The sequence below is a fragment of the Dreissena polymorpha genome, chromosome 2 (genome assembly GCF_020536995.1).
Source record: "Dreissena polymorpha isolate Duluth1 chromosome 2, UMN_Dpol_1.0, whole genome shotgun sequence".
NCBI classification, from domain to species: domain Eukaryota; kingdom Metazoa; phylum Mollusca; class Bivalvia; order Myida; family Dreissenidae; genus Dreissena; species Dreissena polymorpha.
Genome location: NC_068356.1, coordinates 60,513,125 through 60,537,091, shown reverse-complemented (window position 1 = coordinate 60,537,091; position 23,967 = coordinate 60,513,125). Strand labels below are relative to the sequence as shown.

At 36.3% G+C, this 23,967-nt stretch overlaps 1 protein-coding gene across 1 annotated transcript in view; it reads left to right on the top strand.

Annotated features, from left to right (window-relative positions):
- The window catches only part of LOC127867202 (intermembrane lipid transfer protein VPS13A-like), a 150,758-nt gene that overhangs the window by 42,480 nt on the left and 84,311 nt on the right, over positions 1-23,967 (top strand). The window contains exons 24-38 of the mRNA XM_052408246.1: positions 217-369; positions 835-991; positions 1,595-1,648; positions 5,143-5,231; positions 5,569-5,706; positions 15,205-15,292; positions 15,660-15,776; positions 16,395-16,498; positions 17,149-17,316; positions 19,348-19,443; positions 20,407-20,618; positions 20,755-20,905; positions 21,840-21,990; positions 22,439-22,563; positions 23,432-23,601. Coding sequence (XP_052264206.1) covers positions 217-369; positions 835-991; positions 1,595-1,648; positions 5,143-5,231; positions 5,569-5,706; positions 15,205-15,292; positions 15,660-15,776; positions 16,395-16,498; positions 17,149-17,316; positions 19,348-19,443; positions 20,407-20,618; positions 20,755-20,905; positions 21,840-21,990; positions 22,439-22,563; positions 23,432-23,601 — 1,973 coding nt within the window. The remainder of the gene's footprint in view (positions 1-216; positions 370-834; positions 992-1,594; positions 1,649-5,142; positions 5,232-5,568; positions 5,707-15,204; positions 15,293-15,659; positions 15,777-16,394; positions 16,499-17,148; positions 17,317-19,347; positions 19,444-20,406; positions 20,619-20,754; positions 20,906-21,839; positions 21,991-22,438; positions 22,564-23,431; positions 23,602-23,967) is intronic.

Sequence of the window (23,967 nt, the reverse complement as noted above, 5' to 3'; positions counted from 1 at the left end):
TAAGCAATAATAATGTTCAAAAACTCAAATTTATAGAAATTGTGAGGAAATTACAATTCTAAATTTTAGACTTGTCTTATCATAGGATAGAGTTTTACTGCAAATAAAAACATACATCTTTACCAAGTAATATTTTCCTAATAAAGTCAAAAATTGTTGGTTCAAATTTTTTTTACACATGCAAACATTTGTAAAATAAAGAAGTTGTTCTAACAGGGTGCTACAGATATACCCTTAGCCCTGACGGATGATGACATGGGTATGTCAGAGAAAGTTCTGGCTTTGAAGCCTGCTGCTCCGCCAACACGAAGCCAGTCTCAGGAAAGTTTTAACTACACCGATGTTGAACTGGAGTTTGAACTCAAAAAGGTTTGTAGTGACAGTATTGTCCAATTTTAAGTTTCTTTTTATGTTGAATTAAAGCATTCTGTTATCCGGCTTAACATTCACTGGAGGTTGAACTTCAACAGGTTTGTTGTAGTATCCTTAAACTAGGTCTCTAGCGTATTATTCTGTAGGATAATCCATAGAAACTTATTCTGTATAAAGAATGGAAGCTGCTAAAAATTCGAGAGGTTTCAAAATTCTCTAAAATTTAATATTTATTTGCATGTATATATTTTTTTTTTAAACAATGATATGTTGATATCTAGCTTATTGAATGATCAAATACCTGTCTTAGGCAAATTGTGTCTGACACTTTTTTGGCCCTAAAAAGACAAGTAAAAACGAGATTAACATGTTTCCTTGCTGATTCACAGTGTTTCACACCAAGGAATTGGCATTGGTCAGTTCTACAGGAGTAAATAAATTGAATCACCTGGAATATTCCAGATTACACTGAACATTTCTCAGCATCAGAAAGATGTTGACCTGCCACTGCTGAGACTCATGATAAATGACCTTGGCACCATGGTCAAGGTCAGAACGTTTGACCTCGGAGTGGAAGCATCCCTAGGGGGCATTTATTTGCAGTATCTGAAAACTGAAGGTGACATAAAAGTTATGTGTCTCTTTTTGTTGAATTATTTTTTTGGGTTAATAGTTTCTTTTGCTTCATTCTAACATGTGTTTTGTTGGGCATGAGTTATTCTTACCAATCTAATAATCAGAGCTGCTAAACAATTTTTAAAAAAGCTTTTGTGTTGTGCATCTTTATCTATGATTTGTTAATTTATAATTTATTTATAATTAATTTATCATTTATATCTTTGCTATCTTTCAAATGTTTTTTTTATTTTTACTTACTGAAAATGTCCATTATACTATCAACGAGGAAGAAAAGTTGAGCCTGCTGTCTTGTTAAAGTAATGGTTTTATTTTAATGCATCCACTTCAAGTAATCTTTAAGGATATTGCTAATATGTTTTGAAATTTTTATTTTAAGAAACGTAAGGTTGAACTTAAAATTTAAAAATATACAAATTTCAGAAATCTAAATATGTGGCTGTTAAAGCAATATTTATTTTATTTGGACTGAAACAAATAATTGTTTATGCACTGTTTATGTTCATTGTTATTTCTTGTTTACATCGCATGATTTCTCTGCATTGTTCTGCGTTGTTGTATGTGCGCACACTCACACTTTCTTCAGCGTCTGCAGACCTGGCCACACAGCTACGTGGGGTCAGTGAGAGTCTTTGTGAAGGTAAATGGTCGCAGTGAGAAGTTAGACATTATTCTTAGCTTCACCTAAAATATTGCAGGCATTTTTATGTTCACTTTTTCCCCAAGATTAAATTGTAATACGCTATAATACTTTCTGATGAACATATTAAAATCAGGATAGAAAAACATCAGAGAAAGAATATTGGGAAGGAAAACCTCTTTGACATAAATATAAAATTACCACCTTAAATTTGAGCTTCCAAAACTTAACAACTCAGGCACATATGTTGGTCCCCAATCATGTTGTATATTTGAATTTACCCATAACACAAGGAAGGTGTTCAAGGTGCATGAAGGGAATTTCTGACAATTGCAAATTGTTCACAACTTAGGTTATCAATGAAGTGACACAGAAACAGAGTATAAATTGTGAACATGAATAACTTAATAGGCGTACATAACAACATTGACATGCCTTAACAAATTTCATTTTGTGTCTTGACAGGTATATTTAACAACACATTAATACTGACAACTAAGTTGTTGTATTTCATGACTACTTTATTATATTTCATTTATTATGTCATAATGTGCATCGTCATTTAAAGTGATATTATGGACATTTTTAACCAGGTTTTCCGAAGGAAAAAACTGGTTATTAGATTGGCGAATGCGGGCGGGCTGGCTGGCTGGCGGGCTGGCGGAACAAGCTTGTCCGGGCCATAACTTTGTCGTTCATTGTGAGATTTTAAAATCATTTGGCACATTTGTTAACCATCATTAGACGGTGTGTCGCGCGAAAAAATTACGTCAATATCTCCAAGGTCAAGGTCACATTTTGAGTTCAAAGGTAAAAAATAGCCATAAATGAGCTTGTCTGGGCTATAACTATGTCATTCATTATGAGATTTTAAAATCATTTGGCACATTTGTTCATCATCATGGGACGGTGTGTTGCACGAAAGAATCACGTCAATATCTCCAATGTCAAGGTCGCCACGACTAAAAATAGATTTATTTTAAAACAAACTTACAAAGGGGGTTAATTTTGTTTGTTCATTTCAAAAGTTCAGTTTGAGTTGTCTCCCTTTATCAGATTTTTTTTCACAATGAAAACCTGGTTTTGTGACAATTTTGTCCCTTGTTCACTGTTGAATTGAGCTGAAAAGAATTAACAGGTAAAATGTGGTTACTGACAAATTATCTGCAACTCATCTTGCTACCAGTTGTTTATAAAAATATGTTTTATATTCAATATTCTTATGTGACTCACCTAGTCCTGTACGCTGAAATGATCCGTAAAACAAAATTGTGTCTTTGTGTCGTATGAACGAATCTGCACTAAAACTAAATTTAGGTCTACATCGTACATGCATGATGATTTGTCAAACGAAAGAACGATTGATATTTAAATGCATTATTTTTCTCTTTGCAGGATATTGTTTTAGTATGTTGATGCTGCATTAACAAATATAAGTGTATATGAAGTGAAAACACCAAAAATAAACAACGGTTGCGATAGACACCTATAAACTGTTAGATGCCCATAATATCACTTTAAGGTTTAAAAACATTAACTTTGTTATTTAAATTGTGCTGTCAAAAGACGTAAAAATGTTGTTTGCAGATATTTCCCATTGTTTTGATAATGGCATAATGCCGAAACGTTAAATTAAAGGAGTAGAATCAGAGATTTATTATTATTGCCCCCTACCGGTGAAACAGAAGGGGACTTATGGTTTACACTCCGTCTGTCAGTCAGTCCGTCACACTTTTCTGGATCCTGCGATAACTAAAGAAGTTCTTCATATTTCAGGGCTCAACATTAACCTAAAAACCAACTTGCCCTACCGGGCAAGTGCTTAGAAAATCTACTTGCCCTGAACGTAAAGCCACTTGCCCTGAAACATGAAATATCACATTAACTGTAAACCTAATTTTTTTTAATAAAGATCAAAATGATACACCACAAAACCTGTTTTATTTTTGCACACTTAACAAAATTATTACAGCAATTAAAGTCTAATTATATGGATTTGTGCCAATGTTTGATTATTAATGAAATAATTAGTCATTCTCCTCTATGTCTTTGTCTCACTTTTCCATTTTGGTAAAAAGGTGCATTTTCTCGTCAATTAATACTTTTTGGCACTTCCAGATGATTTTTCTGTGCATTTTTCATTGGATTGTGCAGAGACTTACAGTTACAAATGTAAGCCAAAGCTAAATAAACTAGACATTTCTCGTCTGCTAACAGTACTGTAAACAACCGAGAACCATAACAAAAATGTCAATTGACGTAAAGCAAAATATTGTTGAAAATGTATGCTGCAAAAAATGATATATATATATATATATATATATATATATATATATATATATACCGAAGCTTTTTGTTGTTGTTTTTATATAGTTATATTCTATAGTAGTTTTCTTCGTGACAACGATGTTTTTGTAACTGAAAAGTAATAAAAAAATAAACACATAAGCACTTCAAAGCCGATGTTTGGAATCCCAAGCCATTTACGGCATTTCTTAAAATAAGTTTGGAAATGCATGCGCACAATGCGTATTTAGTTCTGACTTTCGCAAACAACAATTGCTGAGGTAAATTCGTGCATTAGGAAAATTGTTTGTGATTATTTGGTACTATTTAATCACAGAAACACACGTTTTTCTTTGTGTTTTTTTTGCACTTGCCCAGGCGGACAACTAGATTATAAAATAACTTGCCCGGACCCAACTTTTACTTGCCAGGGGCAAAAGGTCAAAAATGGCCATAAATTAGCTTGTCCTGGCCATAACTATGTCATTCATTGTGAGATTTTAAAATCATTTGGCACATTTGTTCACCATCATGGGACGGTGTGTTGCACGAAAGAATCACGTCAATATCTCCAATGTCAAGGTCGCAACGACTAAAAATAGATTTTTTTTTTTAAAACAAACTTACAAAGGGGGTTAATTTTGTTTGTTCATTTCAAAAGTTCAGTTTGAGTTTTCTCCCTTTATCAGATTTTTTTTCACAATGAAAACCTGGTTTTGTGACAATTTTGTCCCTTGTTTACATTGATAGTAGACTAATCATCATTTAACCTTGTATTCATGTAGCAAACTACAAGTAACTACTGTGATGACTTATGAATTTTGTGATTATATAGTTGGGCCATGCTCTGTGAAAAGGGGGTTTAATGCATGTGCGTAAAGTGACGTCCCAGAGTTGCTTGTGCCGACCACACAGGCTAATTAGGGACGACACTTTCCGCCTAAACGGGATTTTTGCTAAGAAGAGACTTTCTTTAAACAGAAAATATCATACAAGCAGAAAGTGTTGTCCCTAATTAGCCTGTATGGACTGCACAGGCTAAACTGGGACAACACTTTACGCACATGCATTAAGCCCCCTTTTCACAGAGCGCGGCTCAATTATATTACAGCAAAGAAACTTCCATAACATGAGAGATTTGATAACTTGAGAATTTTTGCCATCTCAGCGCAACATCAAGTTAAATAAGTTCAATGTTTTTGTTACAGAACTTGCTGACAAATCTGTGATAAACCTGGTGAACACTCCAAGATCTGCCACAGGTCACTCCAATCTGCTTCTGGTCAGCTTTCTCAAGGTCAGTTTGAAATGCGTGTCCATAGCAACAGTTATTATGATTAAGAACTAATCACTCTTCAACAAAAAGAGCATTTTGTTTGGTATCTCAAATTTTCTGTTGGTCAGCTTTCGTGAAGTCAAATTTAAGCCTGTTTCTAGGGTGGGTCAGTTTTCCTTACATTTCTATAGTTTAAATCTTGCAAACACTGTAAAAGCCACATTTTTGTCATAGTCAAGTTATTGTCAGTTTCGAAACAACTAATTGTCAGGTTAGAAATAAAATGTCAGGTTAGAAATAACAAAATGTCAGGTTGGAAGGTATGTTCAGTGTCAGTGTTTGTTCATTCTATATGCAGGCAAATGTGGATGCCCCAGATTTTGCCACGACATACAAGAAGACAGAACAGTCCCTTAATGTTGAGTTCTCTGCCCTTGAACTACTTCTTCACCAGGAGGCCATCTTGGATCTGATAGTTTTTGCCGAGTCATTGCGGGTAAATATTTTTTTTTTATTGTCTATGTCTTTACCCATGAGCTAATTATGCACAAGATGACCATCTTGGATCTGATAGTTTTTGCAGAGACGTTGCCCACACATTTTACCAAGACACTTTCTATGTGCCCTTGGTTTGTTGCTTACTCATTGCATGTAAATATTGTTCATACAGTTTTGATTGATAATGATTTTATCCATGTAATTTGCTCATAAGTATGAGTAACAGATTTTCTGTTTGACTTTTTTTTTGCTGAGTCATTGAATGTAAATGTATATGTATCGCGTCATGTGAAAACCTGCCTTAATGATTTTTTTTTCGATTTTTACTTTTTAGCTCACCTGATTGCTCAGGTGAGCTTTTGTGACCGGTCTTTGTCTGTCGTATGTCCTTCTGTCCGTCCTTTAACATTTGCTCGTAAACACTCTAGAGGCCAAATTTCTTGTCCCATCTTTATGAAACTTGGTCAGCAGCTTTTTTCCAATGAAATCTCGGCCGAGTTCGAAACTGGGTTGTGCCGGGTCAAAAACTAGTTCACAAGGTTAAAAAAAAAGAAAAACCTTGTAAACACTGTAGAAGTCACATTTCATGCCCTTCATGTAACTTTGTCAAAATGTTTGTCTTAATGATATCTTGGTTGAGTTCAAAAGTGGTTCCGATCTGTTGAAAAACATGGCCGCCAATAGGCGGGGCAGTTTTCCTTATTTGGCTATAGAGAAACCTTGTAAACACTCTAGAAGTCACAATTTTTGCCCAATCATCATGAAAGTTGGTCAAAACATTGTTTCAATTGATGTCTTAGACGAGTTCGAAAATGGTCGATATCGGTGAAAAAACATGGCCGCTAGTGGGCGGGGCATTTTTCTCTATATTTATATAGTGGCAGTTTTCCCTATTTGGCTATAGAGAAACCTTGTAAACACTTTAGAAGTTACAATTTTTGCCCAATCATCATGAACGTTGGTCAAAACATTGGTTTTATTGATATCTCGGATGATTTTGAAAATGGTCGTGATCGGTAAATAAACATGGCCGCCAGTGGGCGGGGCATTTTTCTCTATATGTATATAGTGAAAACATGTGAACAAAGGAGATGTCACATTTTTGGCCCAATTTTCATGAAATTTGCTCAGAACATTTGTTTCCTTGATACGAGAGTTGAGTTCAAAAATGGTTCCGGTCAGTTGAATAACATGGCTGCTGGGGGGGGGGGGGGGGCAGTTTTCTCATTATGCCCCCCCCCCCCTCCTTTGAAGAAGAGGGGGTATATTGTTTTGCTCATGTCGGTCCGTCCGTCCACTAGATAGTTTCCGGATGATAACTAAAGAGCGCTTATGCCAAGGATCATGAAACTTCAAAGGTACATTGAGCATGACTCGCAGATGACCCCTATTGATTTTCAGGTCACTAGGTCAAAGGTCAAGGTCACGATGACCCGAAATAGTAAAATGGTTTCCGGATGATAACTCAAGAACGCTTATGCCTAGGATCATGAAACTTCATAGATACATTCATCATGACTCGCAGATAACCCCTATTGATTTTCCGGTCACTAGGTCAAAGGTCAGGATGACCTGAAATAGTAAAATTGCTTCCGGATGATAACTCAAGAACGCTTAAGCCTAGGATCATAAAACTTCATAGGTACATTGATCATGACGTGCAGATGACCCCTATTGATTTTCAGGTCACAATGTCAAATGGCTGTCAAGGTCACGGTGACTCAACTTAGAAAAATGGTTTCCGGATGATAACTCGAGAATGCTTACGCCTAGAATCATGAAACTTCATAGGTACATTGATCATGACTCGCAGATGAAATAATGATGAAACTTGACCAGGATGTTTGTCTGGACAATATCTAGGTCAAGTTTGACATTTGGTAAAGATTGAATGAACTGACTCCTCTCAGGTGAGCGAACTAGGGCCATCTTGGCCCTCTTGTTATCATTTTCTTACAGATTTTTTTCTCCTGGTTTCAAATCTGCCACTCTTTTGATGATGATAGAACAAATACTATGCGGAATTTCATTCTTTAATACCACACTAACGAAATGATTTCTTTAATACGACGTCGTTGACGTCGCATATTTTCGGCGTTCATAACATTGTTTCGCAAGTTAATATTTTGGTGTTTTCTGTTTAATAAAGCATTTCAACTGCTCATAAGTAACAATCGGTAACATATAGATATATAACTATACCATTTAAATACAAAAATGATAAGTTAATAAAAGCAAATGAAGTGGTGAAACACAACAATATCCACTTCCACGATTATTTTTTTGAGACATTTATTTCTTAATACTCCAAGTTGAGTATGTTGAAGTGTGTTCTTATCAAACATCACAATTTTCCTGATGCACTAACACATCACGATGCACAGCGGACACGTAGGGGGAGACCATCTTCGTCAGGTAAGAGCGACGCTGCTCCGACAACCCTGCAGCTGTGAGCGTGCGCGGTCTCTCCAATGCGACGAAACCGTATTCTGATGTCAAAATTATCTTCGTCTCTTCTGATCCATCTTGTTCCCTTGCGAAAACAAACCCAGGACACCATTGTTCAAATCTGAAGTACTGATATTTTCTGCAATTCAATTATAATTATTAAAAGTCAATATAATGTACTGATAATTTATTTGTGGCGCTTTTATCAGTATACGAAATATAAGACTCTATACAGCACATTAAGTGTAAACAATCAATACTGAATGCCCGGCAGCGCTCTGAACTTTGGCTGCAGGAAAGCGCGCCAATCCTCCTACTGCCACTGGGGGTATTGGACGGAGGCGTTGGAGTTGGATGAATCATTCACGACGTCCAACAGGTGTGCAACGTACTGACATCGCAACGTCTAAACCGTAATTGAATGGCGGCAAAGCCACTGTCCACGTGGCTGCGAGCGTGCCCTGTAAAATAAGCAACTGGCTGCATTTTTTTGTCAACATTAACTAGTGTGCGTATAGTTTCAGAATTTAAAGTTGTCAATCCTTCCTCAATCCCAATTTCCGTACAACAAAAATTAAGTGCACAATAATTATTCACTAAGAGTCTGTGACACGTACAGGGTGGAAACCGGTGTTCTACCAAAATGCTCAGAGTAGAGACCCTTGAGTTCCTAAACAAAATCAAATAACGTATAACACATTTGTTTAAACATCAGCGAGCATTTAAGTGCATTAATTGTTACCAGAATTCTTAATTTGATTGGTTTACACGAATAGAGTTAGGGATTTCAATGTTTCAGAATCAAGTGTTTATGGAAAACACATTTATTATCATATTAATAACGTACGAAAATCTAGATCGATTAAACAGAAGGAAATGAAACTATTTCTTATTGATTTATGCTGTTGACTGGACTATTTGAGCTTCCAATTTCTATTAATTGGCCTCGTGTTTTATCAATTTTCATACATTACAGCACAGCATTCACATGGTTGATAAATTGCATCTTAAAATATTCCTGATTATCTTCTACCTTAATTTGAATATAAAAATATGTTTATACGCGTTATTCTTCCCACACTTATAAACACTGACGTAACAAAAACAAAGTAAGGAAAATTTCTAAGAAGCCTTGAACAGGATGACGCAATACAGTACGGGTTTCGGTAGCGTAGCTAATTGTTTTTACATAACGTTAAATCGTTGTTGTAAATTGCATATGGAATGAGTTTTTCTGTTAAAATATACCAAAAATGAAATATTGCTAAAGAGTAAAATAACATGTATTGATAACAACATGCAATTTGTTTAAGCAATGTGTGTTTTAAAGCTGTACAGTTTGTTTTTATTTGTTCGTATCGCTACGTCCCTGGCATACACTTTGCAGTGGTGAAAGAGAAAACGAAAATGGCTGAACATAAGAGCAAGTTAACTAAACCATCATAAATTAAATAAGTCGTATCACTTTAAAACATAATGCATGCTTTTATTAGTAACATTTTTTTTTATAATACAACACCAAACTAGTATTTATTTTTTTGGGAAATTAAAATTGAACCTATTCGACAAGGTCAATGCTGTCTCAGACAAAGCATAGGGTTGTAATAAGTTATGTAAATTATAGAAAGGCAGGCAATAAATAAAGACAGTGCCATAATAAGCAATTGATTTAGCTGAAAATGGCAAATATACTTACATCTAGCTCTTGGTCCATATCACCGAAAATCCATTTTGAATTAAACAAAATACAAACCACTTTTGCGCGCAAAACATGTGCAAATGTTGTTAATGTCATTAAGTCAGGTTTTCACATGACGCGATACATATATTTGTATTCTAGCCTGGTTCCATTTCTCTTTTACTGATTGAATAGAATATGAGTGATTAGAGATCTTCATCTTTGAAATCAATTGTTCCAAATTATGACAACGTATTGTGTTACAAATGTTGAATCGTTATAAATGCATACAAAATGTGCAATTCATTGAATCTTGGTTGTAACAAATGTCTGGGGTCGAATAGAGTGATTTGGTGTCATCACTTTGGAAATGTACTTTTTGTACTTGTAAAATAAAGCTGTAAATCAGCCTGCATCAGCTGTCAAAAATATACTTAGTTTGGTCCTTATTTTCTAGGGATTGTGCAACTGTCGGGCGTTTTTTCAATTCTTCTTTTAGTTTTTAGCTCACCTGATTGCTCAGGTGAGCTTTTGTGACTGGTCTTTGCCCGTCTTCCGTCCGTACGGAAACATTTGTTCGTAAACACTATTGAGGTCACATTTATTGTCCGATCTTCATGAAACTTGGTCAGAAGCTTTGTCCAAATGAAATCTCGGTCGAGTTCGAAACTGGGTCGTGCCGGGTCAAAAACTAGGTCACTGGGTCAAAAAACAAACAAACTTGTAAACACTGTACAAGTCACATTTAATGCCAAATCTTCATTTAACTTTGTCAAAGTGTTTGTCTTAATGATATGTTGGTTGAGTTCAAAAGTGGTTCCGGTCCATTGAAAAATATGGCCGCCAGTGGGCGGGGCAGTTTTCCTTATATATATATATATAGTGAAAACATTGGAACACTCTAGAAGTCACATTTTTGGCCCAATTTTCATGAAATTTTCTCAGAACTTTTGTTTCCTAGATACGTGAGTGAAGTTTGAAAATGGTTCTGGTCTGTTGAAAAACATGGTTGCCAGGTGGACAGGGCAGTTTTCCTTATTATGCTCCCCCCCAAAAAAAAATTGGTTGGAAGATTTAAATTCGTCGCTACGTCTGTCCGTCCGTGTGTCTGTCCGTTCGTGCACAATTTTTTCCGGGCTATTTCTCGGCAACTAATGACCGGAATTCAATTAAACTTCATGGGAAGCTTCATTACCAAGAGGAGATGTGCATATTATCAGCTGGTTCTGGTCGGATGATTTTTCACAGAGTTATGGCCCTTTGAAATTTTTCATTAACTGTAAATATAGTGCACTTCTTGTCCGGGCTATTTCTCAGCAACTGATGACCGAGATTCAATTAAACTATATGGGAAGCTTCACTACGAAGAGGAGATGTGCATATTGTCAGCCGGTTCTGGTTGGATGATTTTTCACAGAGTTATGGCCCTTTGAAATTTTCCATTAACTGTACATATAGTGCAGTTCTTGTCTGGGCTATTTTTCAGCAACTAATGACCGGAATTCAATGAAACTTTATGGGAAGCGCCACTACCAAGAGGAGATGTGAATATTATCAGCCGGTTCTGGTCGGATGATTTTTCACAGAGTTATGGCCCTTTGAAATTTTCCATTGTAAATATAGTGCAATTCTTGTCCGAGCTATTTCTCAGCAACTTATTACGGGAATTCAATGAAACTTTATGGGAAGCTTCACTACCAACAGGAGATGTGCATATTACTAGCCTGTTATGGTCGGATGATTTTTCACAGAGTTATGGCCCTTTGAAATTTTCCATTGTACACATAGTGCAATTCTTGTCCGAGCTATTTCTCAGCAACTTATCACGGGAATTCAATGAAACTTTATAGCAAGCTTCACTACCAACAGGAGATGTGCATATTATCCGCAGGTTATGGTTGGATGATTTTTCAGAGTTATGGCCCTTTGAAATTTTCTTTAAACTGTACATATAGTGCAATTCTTGTCAGGACTATTTCTCCCCAACTACTTACTGGACTTCAATGAAGCTATATGGGAAGCTTAACTACCTTGAGGATATGCAAATGTTATTAGTGGGTTCTGGTTAGATGAGTTATGGCCCTTTGAAAGTTTCAAGTTGCTAAACCATCCATCGTAATATTTTGTCCAAAGTTATGCCCCTCAAGACGTTTCCTTTAATCTGAATATAAAGTGCAATATTGTGACGAAAAAAACCTTTGGGGAGCATCACCCGTCTCTGACGGTTTCTTGTATTTATATAGTAAAAAGGCATTAAACAATCATGACTTAAGGTCATGTAACATGCGAGACAACTCTTCTAAATATTGCAGTAGTCACTCCCCTTCGATTATTAATGTTTTCATAATAATAATAGTTGTGTGTATCATTTATCTGTTAATTGTTATTCCAGGTTGGATGTTTTTTTTAGCTCACCTGATTGCTCAGGTGAGCTTTTGTGACCGGTCTTTGTCTGTCGTCTGTCCGTCTGAGGTCCGTCCGTCATCCATCCACATTTGTTCGTAAACACTCTAGAGGCCACATTTATTATCCGATCTTCATGAAACTTGGTCAGAAGATTTGTCCCAATGATATCTCGATCGAGTTTGAAACTGGATCATGCTGGGTCAAAAGCTAGGTCACTAGGTGAAAAAAAAGAGAAAAAGCTTGTAAACACTGTAGAAGTCACATGTAATGCCCAATCTTCATGTAACTTTGTCTTAATATCTGTCTTAACGATATGTTGGTTGAGTTCAAAAGTGGTTGCGGTCCGTTGAAAAAAATGGCTACCAGTGGGCGGGGCAGTTTTCCTTATTTGGCTATAGAGAAACCTTGTAAACACTCTGGAAGTTACAATTTTGGCCCAATCATCATAAAAGTTAATAAAAACATTGGTTTTATTGATATGTTGGACGAGTTTGAAAATGGTCGAGATCGGTGAAAAAACATGGCCGCCAGTGGGCGGGGCATTTTTCTTTCTCTCTCTATATATATAAATATATATAGTGAAAACATGTGAACACTCTAGAAGTCACATTTTTTGCCCAATTTTCATGAAATTTGGTCAGAACATTTGTTTCCTTGATACGAGAGTTGAGTTGGAAAATGGTTCCGGTCAGTTGAATAACATGGCTGCCGGGGGGGGGGGGGGCAGGTTTCTTATATTTATATAATAGTAAAAAAAGCTTGTGAACACTCTAGAAGTCACATTTTTTGCCCAATCATCATGAAACTTGGTGAAAAGATTGGTTTTATATATATCTCAGATGAGTTTGCAAATGGTCCCGATGGGTCAATAAACATGGTGGGGCAGTTTTCCTTATGTGACTACATATGTATGTAGAGAAACCTTGTGATCGAACACTATAGAAGTCACATATTTTGCCCAATCATCGTGAAACTTAGTCAATACATTGGTTTTATTGATTTCTTGGACAAGTTGGAAAATGGCTCAGATTGGTGAAACACTTTAGCTCACCTGATTGCTCAGGTGAGTTTTTAGGATTGGTCTTTGTCCGCTGTCCGTCCGTCCACATTTGGTTTGTAAACACTCTAGCATTCACATTTCTCACGCATTCTTTATCAAAGTTGCTGAAAGATCTCAGTCAAGTTTGATGATGAGCAAAATTAATAAAATTAATGCCATAATTATTGCCCTTAGATTGTCCAAATTTCATTATATTATACAAAATCCTTGTAAGCGAAGTTTGATGTTTGGTAAGGGGGGTCAACTTAAAATATAGGTCACCATTTCAAATCTTATAAAAACAAAAACACTCTCTACGCCAGAGTTTTGGTTCAATAATGATGAACTTGTCCACGATGTTTGTCTGGTCTATATCTAGGTCAAGTTTGACATTAGGTAAAGATTGAATGAACCGACTCCTCTCAGGTGAGCGAACTAGGGCCATCTTGGCCCTCTTGTAAACTATTTACCTACCGATCTTACAATTTTTATGTTCCCCAGTTTATACTGGGGGACATATTGTTTTTTACCATGTCTGTTGGTTTGTTGGTTTGTTTTTTTGTTAGCATTAAACTTTAACATTGGCCATAACTTTTGCAATATTGAAGATAACAACGTGATTTTTGGCATGCATGTGTATCTCATGGAGCTGCACATTTTAGAGGTGAAAGGTCAAGGTCATCCTTCAAAGTCAAAGGTCAATTTTTATACGCCCGTCTATGACGGGACGTATTATGGTATACCCCGCGTCTGTCCGTCCGTCCGTCCGTCCGTCTGTCCGTCCGTCCGTCCGTCTGTTAATGTCGTACGCTACGTCAAATATCCTTTGACAGATTTTCTTCAAATTTTAACACAATCTTAATATTGATAAACCCTGATCCCCTTTCGTTTTTGACGGAATTCTGAATTGTCGTTCCAGAGTTATGGGACTTTGTTCGTCAAAATTTCGTGATTTCATTGAATGTCCTACTGTAGCTCAAATATCCTTCGATGGATTTTTTTCAAATTTCAACACAATCTTAATATTGATAAACCCTGATCCCCTTTCGTTTTTGACGGAATTCTGAATTGTCGTTCCAGAGTTATGGGACTTTGTTCGTCAAAATTTCGTGATTTCATTGAATGTCCTACCGTAGCCGTCCGTCCGTCCGTCTGTTAATGTCGTACGCTACGTCAAATATCCTTTGACAGATTTTCTTCAAATTTTAACACAATCTTAATATTGATAAACCCTGATCCCCTTTCGTTTTTGACGGAATTCTGAATTGTCGTTCCAGAGTTATGGGACTTTGTTCGTCAAAATTTCGTGATTTCATTGAATGTCCTACTGTAGCTCAAATATCCTTGATGGATTTTTTTTTTTTTTTTTTTAGTATCCCTGAAAAATTGAACAAGGTGAGCTTTTTTCTATTCCGATTGTACACTACCACTTACCCATCTACATTTCTCTTTTATTATTGGTCAAAATATCTATAACAGGTTTACTTCAACTCCATATCCTCTAAAGAAATGCATACATATACTCAAAAAAAGATATGGTATGAATGTCAAGGAGACGGCGCTCCATGCTCATGTACTTATAAAATAAACCATGTATTCAAATACAAATAAACTGAAGTAAAAAAATGATTCAAAGGGTTATTTATTACCTTACTACTTCATTGGCGAACGACGGGCGTATCATGCGCTCATGGCGCAGCTCCTCAGTTGCAATATTGAAGATAGCGACTTGATATTTGGCATGCATGTGTATCTCATGGAGCTGCACATTTGGGTGGTGAAAGGTCATCCTTCAAGGTCAAAGGTCAAATATATGGGTGGGTGGGTGACATTGTGTTTCACAACCACATCTTGTTTACTACAGGTTATTATTTACCAAAACCATATCATGTTTTTAAAGACAATTGTGTGTTCTGTAAATGCAGACCCCTGAGATTCAGGAGCTGGAGAACAAAACGTCAGGTTGGAAGTCTGCAGAGGAAGAGGAGAAAACTAAGGAGGTGGCTAAGAAAAGTGAGTTAAAACTAAGGAAGAGGGTTATAAAAGTATATAGATGCTAAAAAATGTAAGGTGAAACGTTAGGTGAAACTAAGTATGTGATAAAAAAAGTATGTAGCATCTAAGGTAGTACAAGAGAAAAGTAAGAAAACTTTTTGAAGGGACAAACAAAATTTAGTAGAAACAAAGAAATAGGGTATGAAAATTAAGTACAAACTAAGGAAGTGGCTGAAAATTGTTAGAAAAGTATGTAGGAACAAACAAAGAGATGAAATATTTGGTTTGTAATATTGCATATTGGGGTTAAGTGATTTATATACAAGTATATATAAATACATGTATATAAAATTTATGAATTTAATTTTGTCACTCCTTATATCAGAGACAGTGTACAAGAAGGATCCTGAAGTGATCGATCTGAAGGTGAAAGCAGGCCTCAAGATGTTCTCTGTCACAGTGTGTAGTCAGGCCAAACTGATATCAGATGTCAAAATCAGAGGTGAGTTGGTATTTAATCCATTCTGCATTTTTGTTTCTGAATGGGTACATAGATATTGTCCAAATGCCATACTGCAAATCATGATACATCGGAATGATTAAAAAAATAGGTCAGTCCTGTCCTTTATCCCAGTTTGTTTGTCTATACATAAAGATGCAAAAACACGTTTTTCATTTCCACTGTCCCACCATACTGTTTTTATTGTCCCCTATCGGTGAAACCGGAGGGTACTTATGGTTTGCGCTCTGTGTGTCAGTCTGTCTGTCAGTCTGTCAGTCACACTTTTCTGGATCCTGTGATAACTTTAAAAGTTCTTCATATTTTTTTCATGAAACTTGAAATATGGACAGATGGTAATATGGAGATTATGCACATCAATTTATTTCGTTCCTACGTCAAAAATTGTGGTTGCTATGGCAACAAAAAAAATTAATACTGACATTGGCGGAGTTTCACCAGTAGGGGACAATATTGCTTGGCAATCTCCTGTTGAAATATGTAAACACAAAACTACAAATTCATGTATCATTATGACTTTTCACACCCTTTTCATGCACATTTTCACAATACTATCATGTCAACTAGACAGTTTGATTTTAACAATGAATGTTCCTACAGGTATCGAAGCAGACGTGACATTACAAGAGAGGCAGACACTTGTTACAGCAGTCTTGAAGGGAATTTCTGTTCGTGATCCTAGTCCCTTAACTCTCTACCCAAATGTAGGTGCATCTTGTTTGTTATAACAGTTAAAAACTAATTTGAGCCATTCTCTGAGAAAAAGGGGTTTAATGCATGTGCGTAAAGTGCCAACCCAGATAGGCCTATGCAGTCTGCACAGGGTAATCAGGGACGACACTTTCTGCTTTTATGATATTTTCTGTTAAAAGAAAGTATCTTCTTAGCAAAATTACAGTTTAGGCGGAAAGTGTCCTTGACAAGCCCGTGAAGACTGCACAGGCTAAACTGGGACAACACTGTATGCACATGCATTAAGCCCCCTTTTCACAAAGCGTGGCTCATTTTAATAGCTTTATATGAGTTTGTCAAGACAGACTGTTGTTGTTTTTTGAAGCGCATTTGTTAACAAGACCAGGGAGAGAGGTTTTGACCCATAACATTGACCTCTTGTTTTACATTGAAACTTTCCTTATTATGTGTCATTGCAAGATCCTGTAGAAGGAGAGGTCAGGTGTTTCACTTGAATCATGCTCTCTTATTTAATTGTAAACCTTTCTCATGTTTGATCTTGAACATTTTCCTCTATTTTGACATTGAAACTTACCATTTTGTTTAACTTTGAAAGATCATCGCTATTGATGTGTCAGATTTGTTTGACCTTGAATCATGTAATTTTGTTTGATCTTGACAGATTCTGGAGATTGAGGGGTCAGAGGTGTTGACCTTGAACCTTGCCCTCTACAACAACAACACAGAGGGAGTGAGGTACGAGGACATGAACAATGTCGACATGATGGTGAAGGTCACCATAGGGAAGCTTAAGGTCACCTTCCTTAACAAGTTTGTCATGGACCTTCTGGTAAGTGATTGTTTTTATGCCCCCGGATCGAAAGATCGGGGGTATATTGTTTTTGGCCTGTCTGTCTGTCATTGTGTCAGTCAGTCAGTCAGTCATTGTATGTGTGTGTCACAAAACTTTAACCTTGGTTAAAGTTTTATAACTTTTGCAATATTGAAGATAGCAACTTCATATTTGGCATGCATGTGTATCTCATGGAGCTGCACATTTTGAGTGGCGAAAGTCAAGGTCAAGGTCATCCTTCAAGGTCAAAGGTCATATATCATTGTATTTTTCGTTCCTAAAACTTTAACCTTCATTAAAGTTTGGTCATAACTTTTTGAATATTGAAGATATCAACTTGTGCATGTGTATCTCACGGAGCTGCACGTTTTGAGTGGCTAAAGGTCAAGATCATCCTTCAAGGTCAAAGGTCAAATTTATGGCTTCAAAGCGGCGCAATAGGTCAAATTTATGGCTTCAAAGCGGCGCAATAGGGGACATTGTGTGTCTGACAAACACATCTCTTGTTCTTAATATGTTTGTCATGGATTAACTTGCAAGTGATTGTTCTTCTCATTAGAATGCTGAATGTTGTTGATATTTGCGTCTTATGTTAGGAATTGACAAATAAGACAATATAACAATAGGAGATTGGTGATAAATGTCCTCTACAAGTTTGCATGGATTTATTTGCAAATCATAAATATGTCTTGAAAGATAAACTGTTCTTCATAATATTGAGACTTTGGAAACCAGTGAAATATTACACATAGAATTTATGAGTTGAGTTGAGTATTTATTCATCTACCAACATATGGAATATTACTGAACATCTTCATTACCCTATTGCCACTGTGGCTTTTACATGTGTTACTTGTTTTTTCCTTGTGATATGTATTAGCCAGGCCAGATAACTTTTTGGCTCATTATAACCGGGGTTCATAAGTTTGAAAGGGTTTTCTCCCCCTTATATCTCATTGAAGTATATCAGTTGTCCTTGCTATTGTATGTACTATGTTGTTAGATGCTTGTTTCTGCTAATCTTGCTTATCTTGTCTGGGAAAAGTGTGGGTCTGTAAACTTGAGTTCTATGATATGATGTATATGCTGCTACAGACTGCAAAAATGGACTGCTGTTACCGTAATTACTCTAAACTTAGATACAAAAAATATTCACAAAATACAGGTGTCCGAAAACTTAGAGTCGAAAATTGAAGTGTCCGAAAATAGCGTCAATTTTATCAACGACTACCGGTAATAGCAAGAGCTTGTAAAATACCATGCCGTATAGTATAAATTACAGTTATGTATGTTTGCACTGCATTTTAAGTAATTTTAGATGCTTAATTTATTTGACAGAAAGTTACTACAAGGTTGTACTTTCACCAACAAGTTCAAAGATGAGCATGTGATGTACCGATACTTGCTAGTATGAACCTGTAATTAACGCAATAAAAAAAGCAAACTATGAGTTCTTTGTTTGTTCATTTCAGATAGTTGTTGTCTAACACCTTCCATTGCTCGTAAAACTTGCAATAGGGTGCATCACACTTTGAAGTGTTTAGTATTTGTCACAGTTATTTTAATGAGAAGTGGTAGTACCATTGCGGTAGAAAATGGAACTGTTAATTGGCACAACCCCTGGTAATTGACAAAACGCTTATGCTATCGGGCGAAACCATTGTTTAATACAGGTTTACAAGGTTATTTACCCAATAACGAAAATATAATGGTCCGTTGCCCTCAGGCATGCATCTCCCATGTTTTATTATGTCAGTCTGGTTGTAAAACCCCATGATCAGAGTGTCATAAGTTATCGAAAACAGGACCGAAATGTGGTAAAATAGCGCTGTAAAATATACTGTCCAAAAACTTCGAGACATTAATTATGGATGAAAACTCGTATGTCCGAAAATTAAGTCGCAAAAAATAATTATTTTTGCTAAAAAAGGGGTGTCCGAAAATTTAGAGTGTTCGAAAACATAGAGTAATTACGGTAATTATCTTAAACACTGAACAAATTCTCTCAAAATCTGTGTTTTCTTTCAGGCTTTTCTGGACAATTTCCAACAGGCCCAAGCTAAGTTGAAGGAGGCCAGTGCAGCTATGGCTGAGATTACTCAGGATGCTGTGCAGAACTTCCAGGTATGCTATGGCGCTGATCTGATGAAACACACAGTATACAACCTTATTACGGTTCCAGTGAGGGGGTAAATTATTGGTGGTTGGTAGCCAAGCAGTTGTTTTTTGGAAACTCTGGGATTTAAGGTAGAACTACCTTAAGTCCACTTTTTTGTTAGGTTTCTAAACAAAGTCCAGCTTAGCCATGGCTGAAATTACCCAGAATGCTATGTAGGAACTTCCAGATATGACACATGCTTGCTATGCTGACATTTACTGAAACAATCTTTGAACTATATCTTTTAGGATATCTCAACACAGACCAGCGCAGTTACCCAGGACCATTTTGTAAATGAATGTCAAATTATATGCTTGCCCCATTAAATAATGGGAAACTAACAATGTACCCACTTTGGCAACATGGCCAATAAAATATTTCATGATGAGAGTGGTCACTCCTATCCAGGCTATCCTCCTAGTCAAGATGAATTCTAGCACCAGAATACACCCTCATATACAATCACATGAATAGCACATAGTCTGTTCAAACAGCATCATGTAATTACCCACCCCAAACAATACTGTTGTTCAATAAAATGTCTACATTCATATTTGATAACAAACTTGATCAATCATTACAGTGCTGTTAAATTATTAAAGTGCTGATAAATGATAGCAAAATGTGTAAATGATTACCACACTTAAAAGCAATAGCACCAATTATAAATTATAAAAACTCTTGTATATTACAACAATGCTTATGAATTAAAACATCCCATATAAGTGATACCAGTTGTTACAAATGAATAGTTCTGAATTATAATCTTTCTATTATAAGACTCTTTCTTCTTAAAGAGATGAATGCTTCATTCAATAAACGCTTCAAATTGAACATGATTTTACTTCCAAGTGAAGCAGCTCTACACTAATTCACATAACAATTAGCATTGATTAATGAAGCTTGTTGTGTTGATTGATTGTCTACAGGAGACGGCTTCCAGACTGTCTCTCCTAGTCGAGATGCATGCACCAATCATCTTCATGCCCCAGACTTCAAGGTCGTACAACGTACTGCTGGTGGATCTGGGTCACCTTCAGGTTAAAAATAGCTTTGAGAAGCTGAGCTCAAGGTCGTCGTCAGGGATACCAGCTGTCCTTGACAAGATGAGTGTGACCTTGACATCTGTGAAATTGTCAAGGTCAGTTGTATTTGGTGCTTAAATGCTGTTTCTTTTTGTTTTAGTCATTTGTGACTGCAGTAATAAGTAGTCGACTTAAACATAAACACTTAGTGGACTTAGAATTAATAATTTTGTGATTTATACATTTGTTTAGAGCCATAGTGGATGCCAGTCAGTTTGTGAAGTCAGAGGTAGAGATACTACAACCTGTGACAATATCAGTTAATATTTGCCGCAACCAGTCTGCAGCCTGGTACCATGACTGTCCTGATGTGAGCATCGAAGGGAGCCTCAACATCATGCAGGTAAAGTGAACAAATCTTCATATGAGGTAAGTTCTGGGAAACTGAGTTAAATGCATGTGCCTAAAGTGTCGTCCCAGATTAGCCTTTGCAGTCTGCACATGCTAATCAGGGATGAAACTTTCCCCTTTAATGGGATTTTTGTTAAGAAGAGAATTTGTTTAAGCTAAAAATTCAGTACCTGGGGAATTGTCTTCCCTTATTAACTTGCGCGGATTGCCAAGTCTTTCTGGAATGAATCTTAAAGCATGACTGGCATTTGGCTCAGTTGTCCCAGAATGCATCTTATGTGATAACTTGTTTTTATCGCACCATCAGGCTACTACATGTTACCGTAATCCCCTCATGTATTTATTGCAGGCAGGGTAATATGTAAATGTCATGTAGGTAACATTCATCAAATATTAGCAACAATTATGATAGGCATGATTAAATCTGAAAAGATTCCTGCCTTCTGCTGAATGATATTCACAATGTTGCAATATGTTTGCATTATGTGGTAAGATAACTCCCCTGATGTAATTGAGTTGAGCCTGATTACAATACAGGTAAAATAAATTAGCAGGGTGGATTTACCGAGCAACATGTTATGGTCTTAGTCCAAGGTTTTTGACATAAGATGATGGATGAAGGATAGTATGGTACCTTTGGTTACTTGTTCTGTTTTATTTGGTCTGCTCAATTGAGAGATTTAGTTGCCATGACGATGTAGACAAATTTCACCATTTAGACAAATTCAAACTTAGATAATTTGGTGTCTATCAGTAATAAATACAAGAACAAGAAATTTTAACTTGTTGTACGAATTATAACTGATTACTGGCAAAATACACATTTAAGTCGAGGATTACTTTTCCATTAGATGTGCTTATGCAATAAGTGCACACATTGCATTTAAGGTCTACTTTTATAACGTGCGCGTGTCTCACATTTTCAGATGTGCATGAGTCAAGGAGATTTCACAGCCATGATGCTGACACTGAATGAGAACCTGTCTGAAGGACAGGATAAGTCCCCTGTCAAGTCTTCTGTAACTGTGGAAACAACGTCTCCTGGATTAGAGGATGTGGTTACCAAGAAAACATCATGTAAGCTGACTGTTCAGTTTGCTTCATGTTGGAAATGTGTTGATATTGTAGATTGTGTGAGTATATAGGATGACCTATTGAATGTGTAAATATATCTGCCGTAATTGCAGACCAGCGAAATATTTCATCGCCTAGAATATCAGAAAATAAAAGGCAATCTATTTGTTTAGATCAGCTGTCTTAAACATTGCTAAATGTCTTGCAAAATTTGATTGTACAAGTGTGTAAAAGGGAGACAATGAAAAAATGGAAATATGCCTCATTATGGAAAAAAGCTATGCCAAAAAAACAACAAATGGCAGGTTTAGAATATCTTATTGTGTCTCACTGTATGATATAGCAGCACCAATGCATGGTTCACAAGTCATCCCAGCAAGGCATAATGTCTTGGGCAATTTGATTTTAATTATATTATGTCAAATGGCAATGTCACTGTGTTACCTTACAGCCCCTGTGCAGTGTTCCCCAGACACCCCTGTTCCCACCTCTCCCAAGGAGGCCTGGTGCAAGCTGAGGTTCAACTTCATAGTGAACAGTCTCACTGCCACACTGTACTCCGGGGAAAGCCAACTGGTATGCGTCCCAGTAATTGTTAGTATGATCGGAAGATAAAGAACAAGAATATGGGCTGCCAAAATTGTCAGCAGAGTTTTTGCCCATTGTGTGTTTTTTCTGCTATATATTATATTGTTGCCTGAAGCTGTTGTTTTCAACTCCTCTTTAACTAATAGATAGATCTTCTTAAAACTTTTATAGTAGAATAACATTTATGTTTAGATTATTGTAAAGAAAGGAATTTTTGCAGTGATTATTTTTTTTTTGCAGAATGTTGGCCGTTTGTCTGTGTTTTCACTGTATAATGTGTAGGCTCAAAGTTTTGTGTTTTCAATTACTCTTTATATACTGGATGGATCTCTCAAACTTGAACAGTTGAATGATCATAATGTGAAGATGATAGTAAGAATTTGCGGAGATACGTTTTTGCAGAATTATGGTTCTTTTTCTGTTTTCCACTAAATACTATAAAAAAATGTTGTGTTTTTAGCTCATCTTTAAATACTGGCTGATATCGCTTAAACTTTCAGAGTGGAATGACAACCAGTTTTGGATGAAATACGGCCTTTTGTCTTTTTCTCTATTGTAGAATACTTAGTGTATTTTTCTTGGTCCAGACATGTATTGTTATGGCATCAGTGTCTGTGATGCATTCCTAGTTTAGTACAACACGTGAAAACCTTTTCATATCTAGTAAGAAAAGTTACAAAATAATAATTGTTAGCTATGTGGCGTATTTCTACATGGAAACAAAAAACACTTAGTTTCCATGTGTCCTGCATGGCTTAGCGAATGAAATAAGAGTATCTTTTATTCGTTGAGATGAAAAGCTATGGCCATTAACTTTTCAATAGTTTTCCATCAATGATGTGCCCATCCATTTCAGACCAGTGGGCTGACCAAGAGGGACTACAGCAAGCTGCTCGGCAGCTTTGGCCTTGACCTGATTTCTCTGAAAGGTCAAATGATGTCCAACAACTCCCTAGAGGTCACAGTCAAACTGCGGGACATGACCTTGGATGACAAGAGGATACAGAAACAAGGGGGCATAACTAAGTAGGTCAACAGAATACAGAAACAAGGGGGGGGAATAAGTAGGTCAAGGTCATGCATAACTGATTTGGTGATGATAAGTGACATTCTAAAAGGGCTAATTGGACACATTTAACTACTTCCGTAAGTTGTTGGTTAATTTGAATTGGTCAGTCATAGAGTTTCCAATTAAATTATTATTTATTTTTTTGGTATGACTTTAAATCTGCTATTTTGTTTCTTATCATGCACATTTTTTAAATAAAATATGTTTCAAAGTAATTTTGCATCTTAAAATATCTGTTGCTTCTGAATCAATAGGTTATAGTGGATCAGTTGAGTGAGAATTTGTTGATGTCTGTTTCTGTACTGACCTTGTCCTAATTTCTT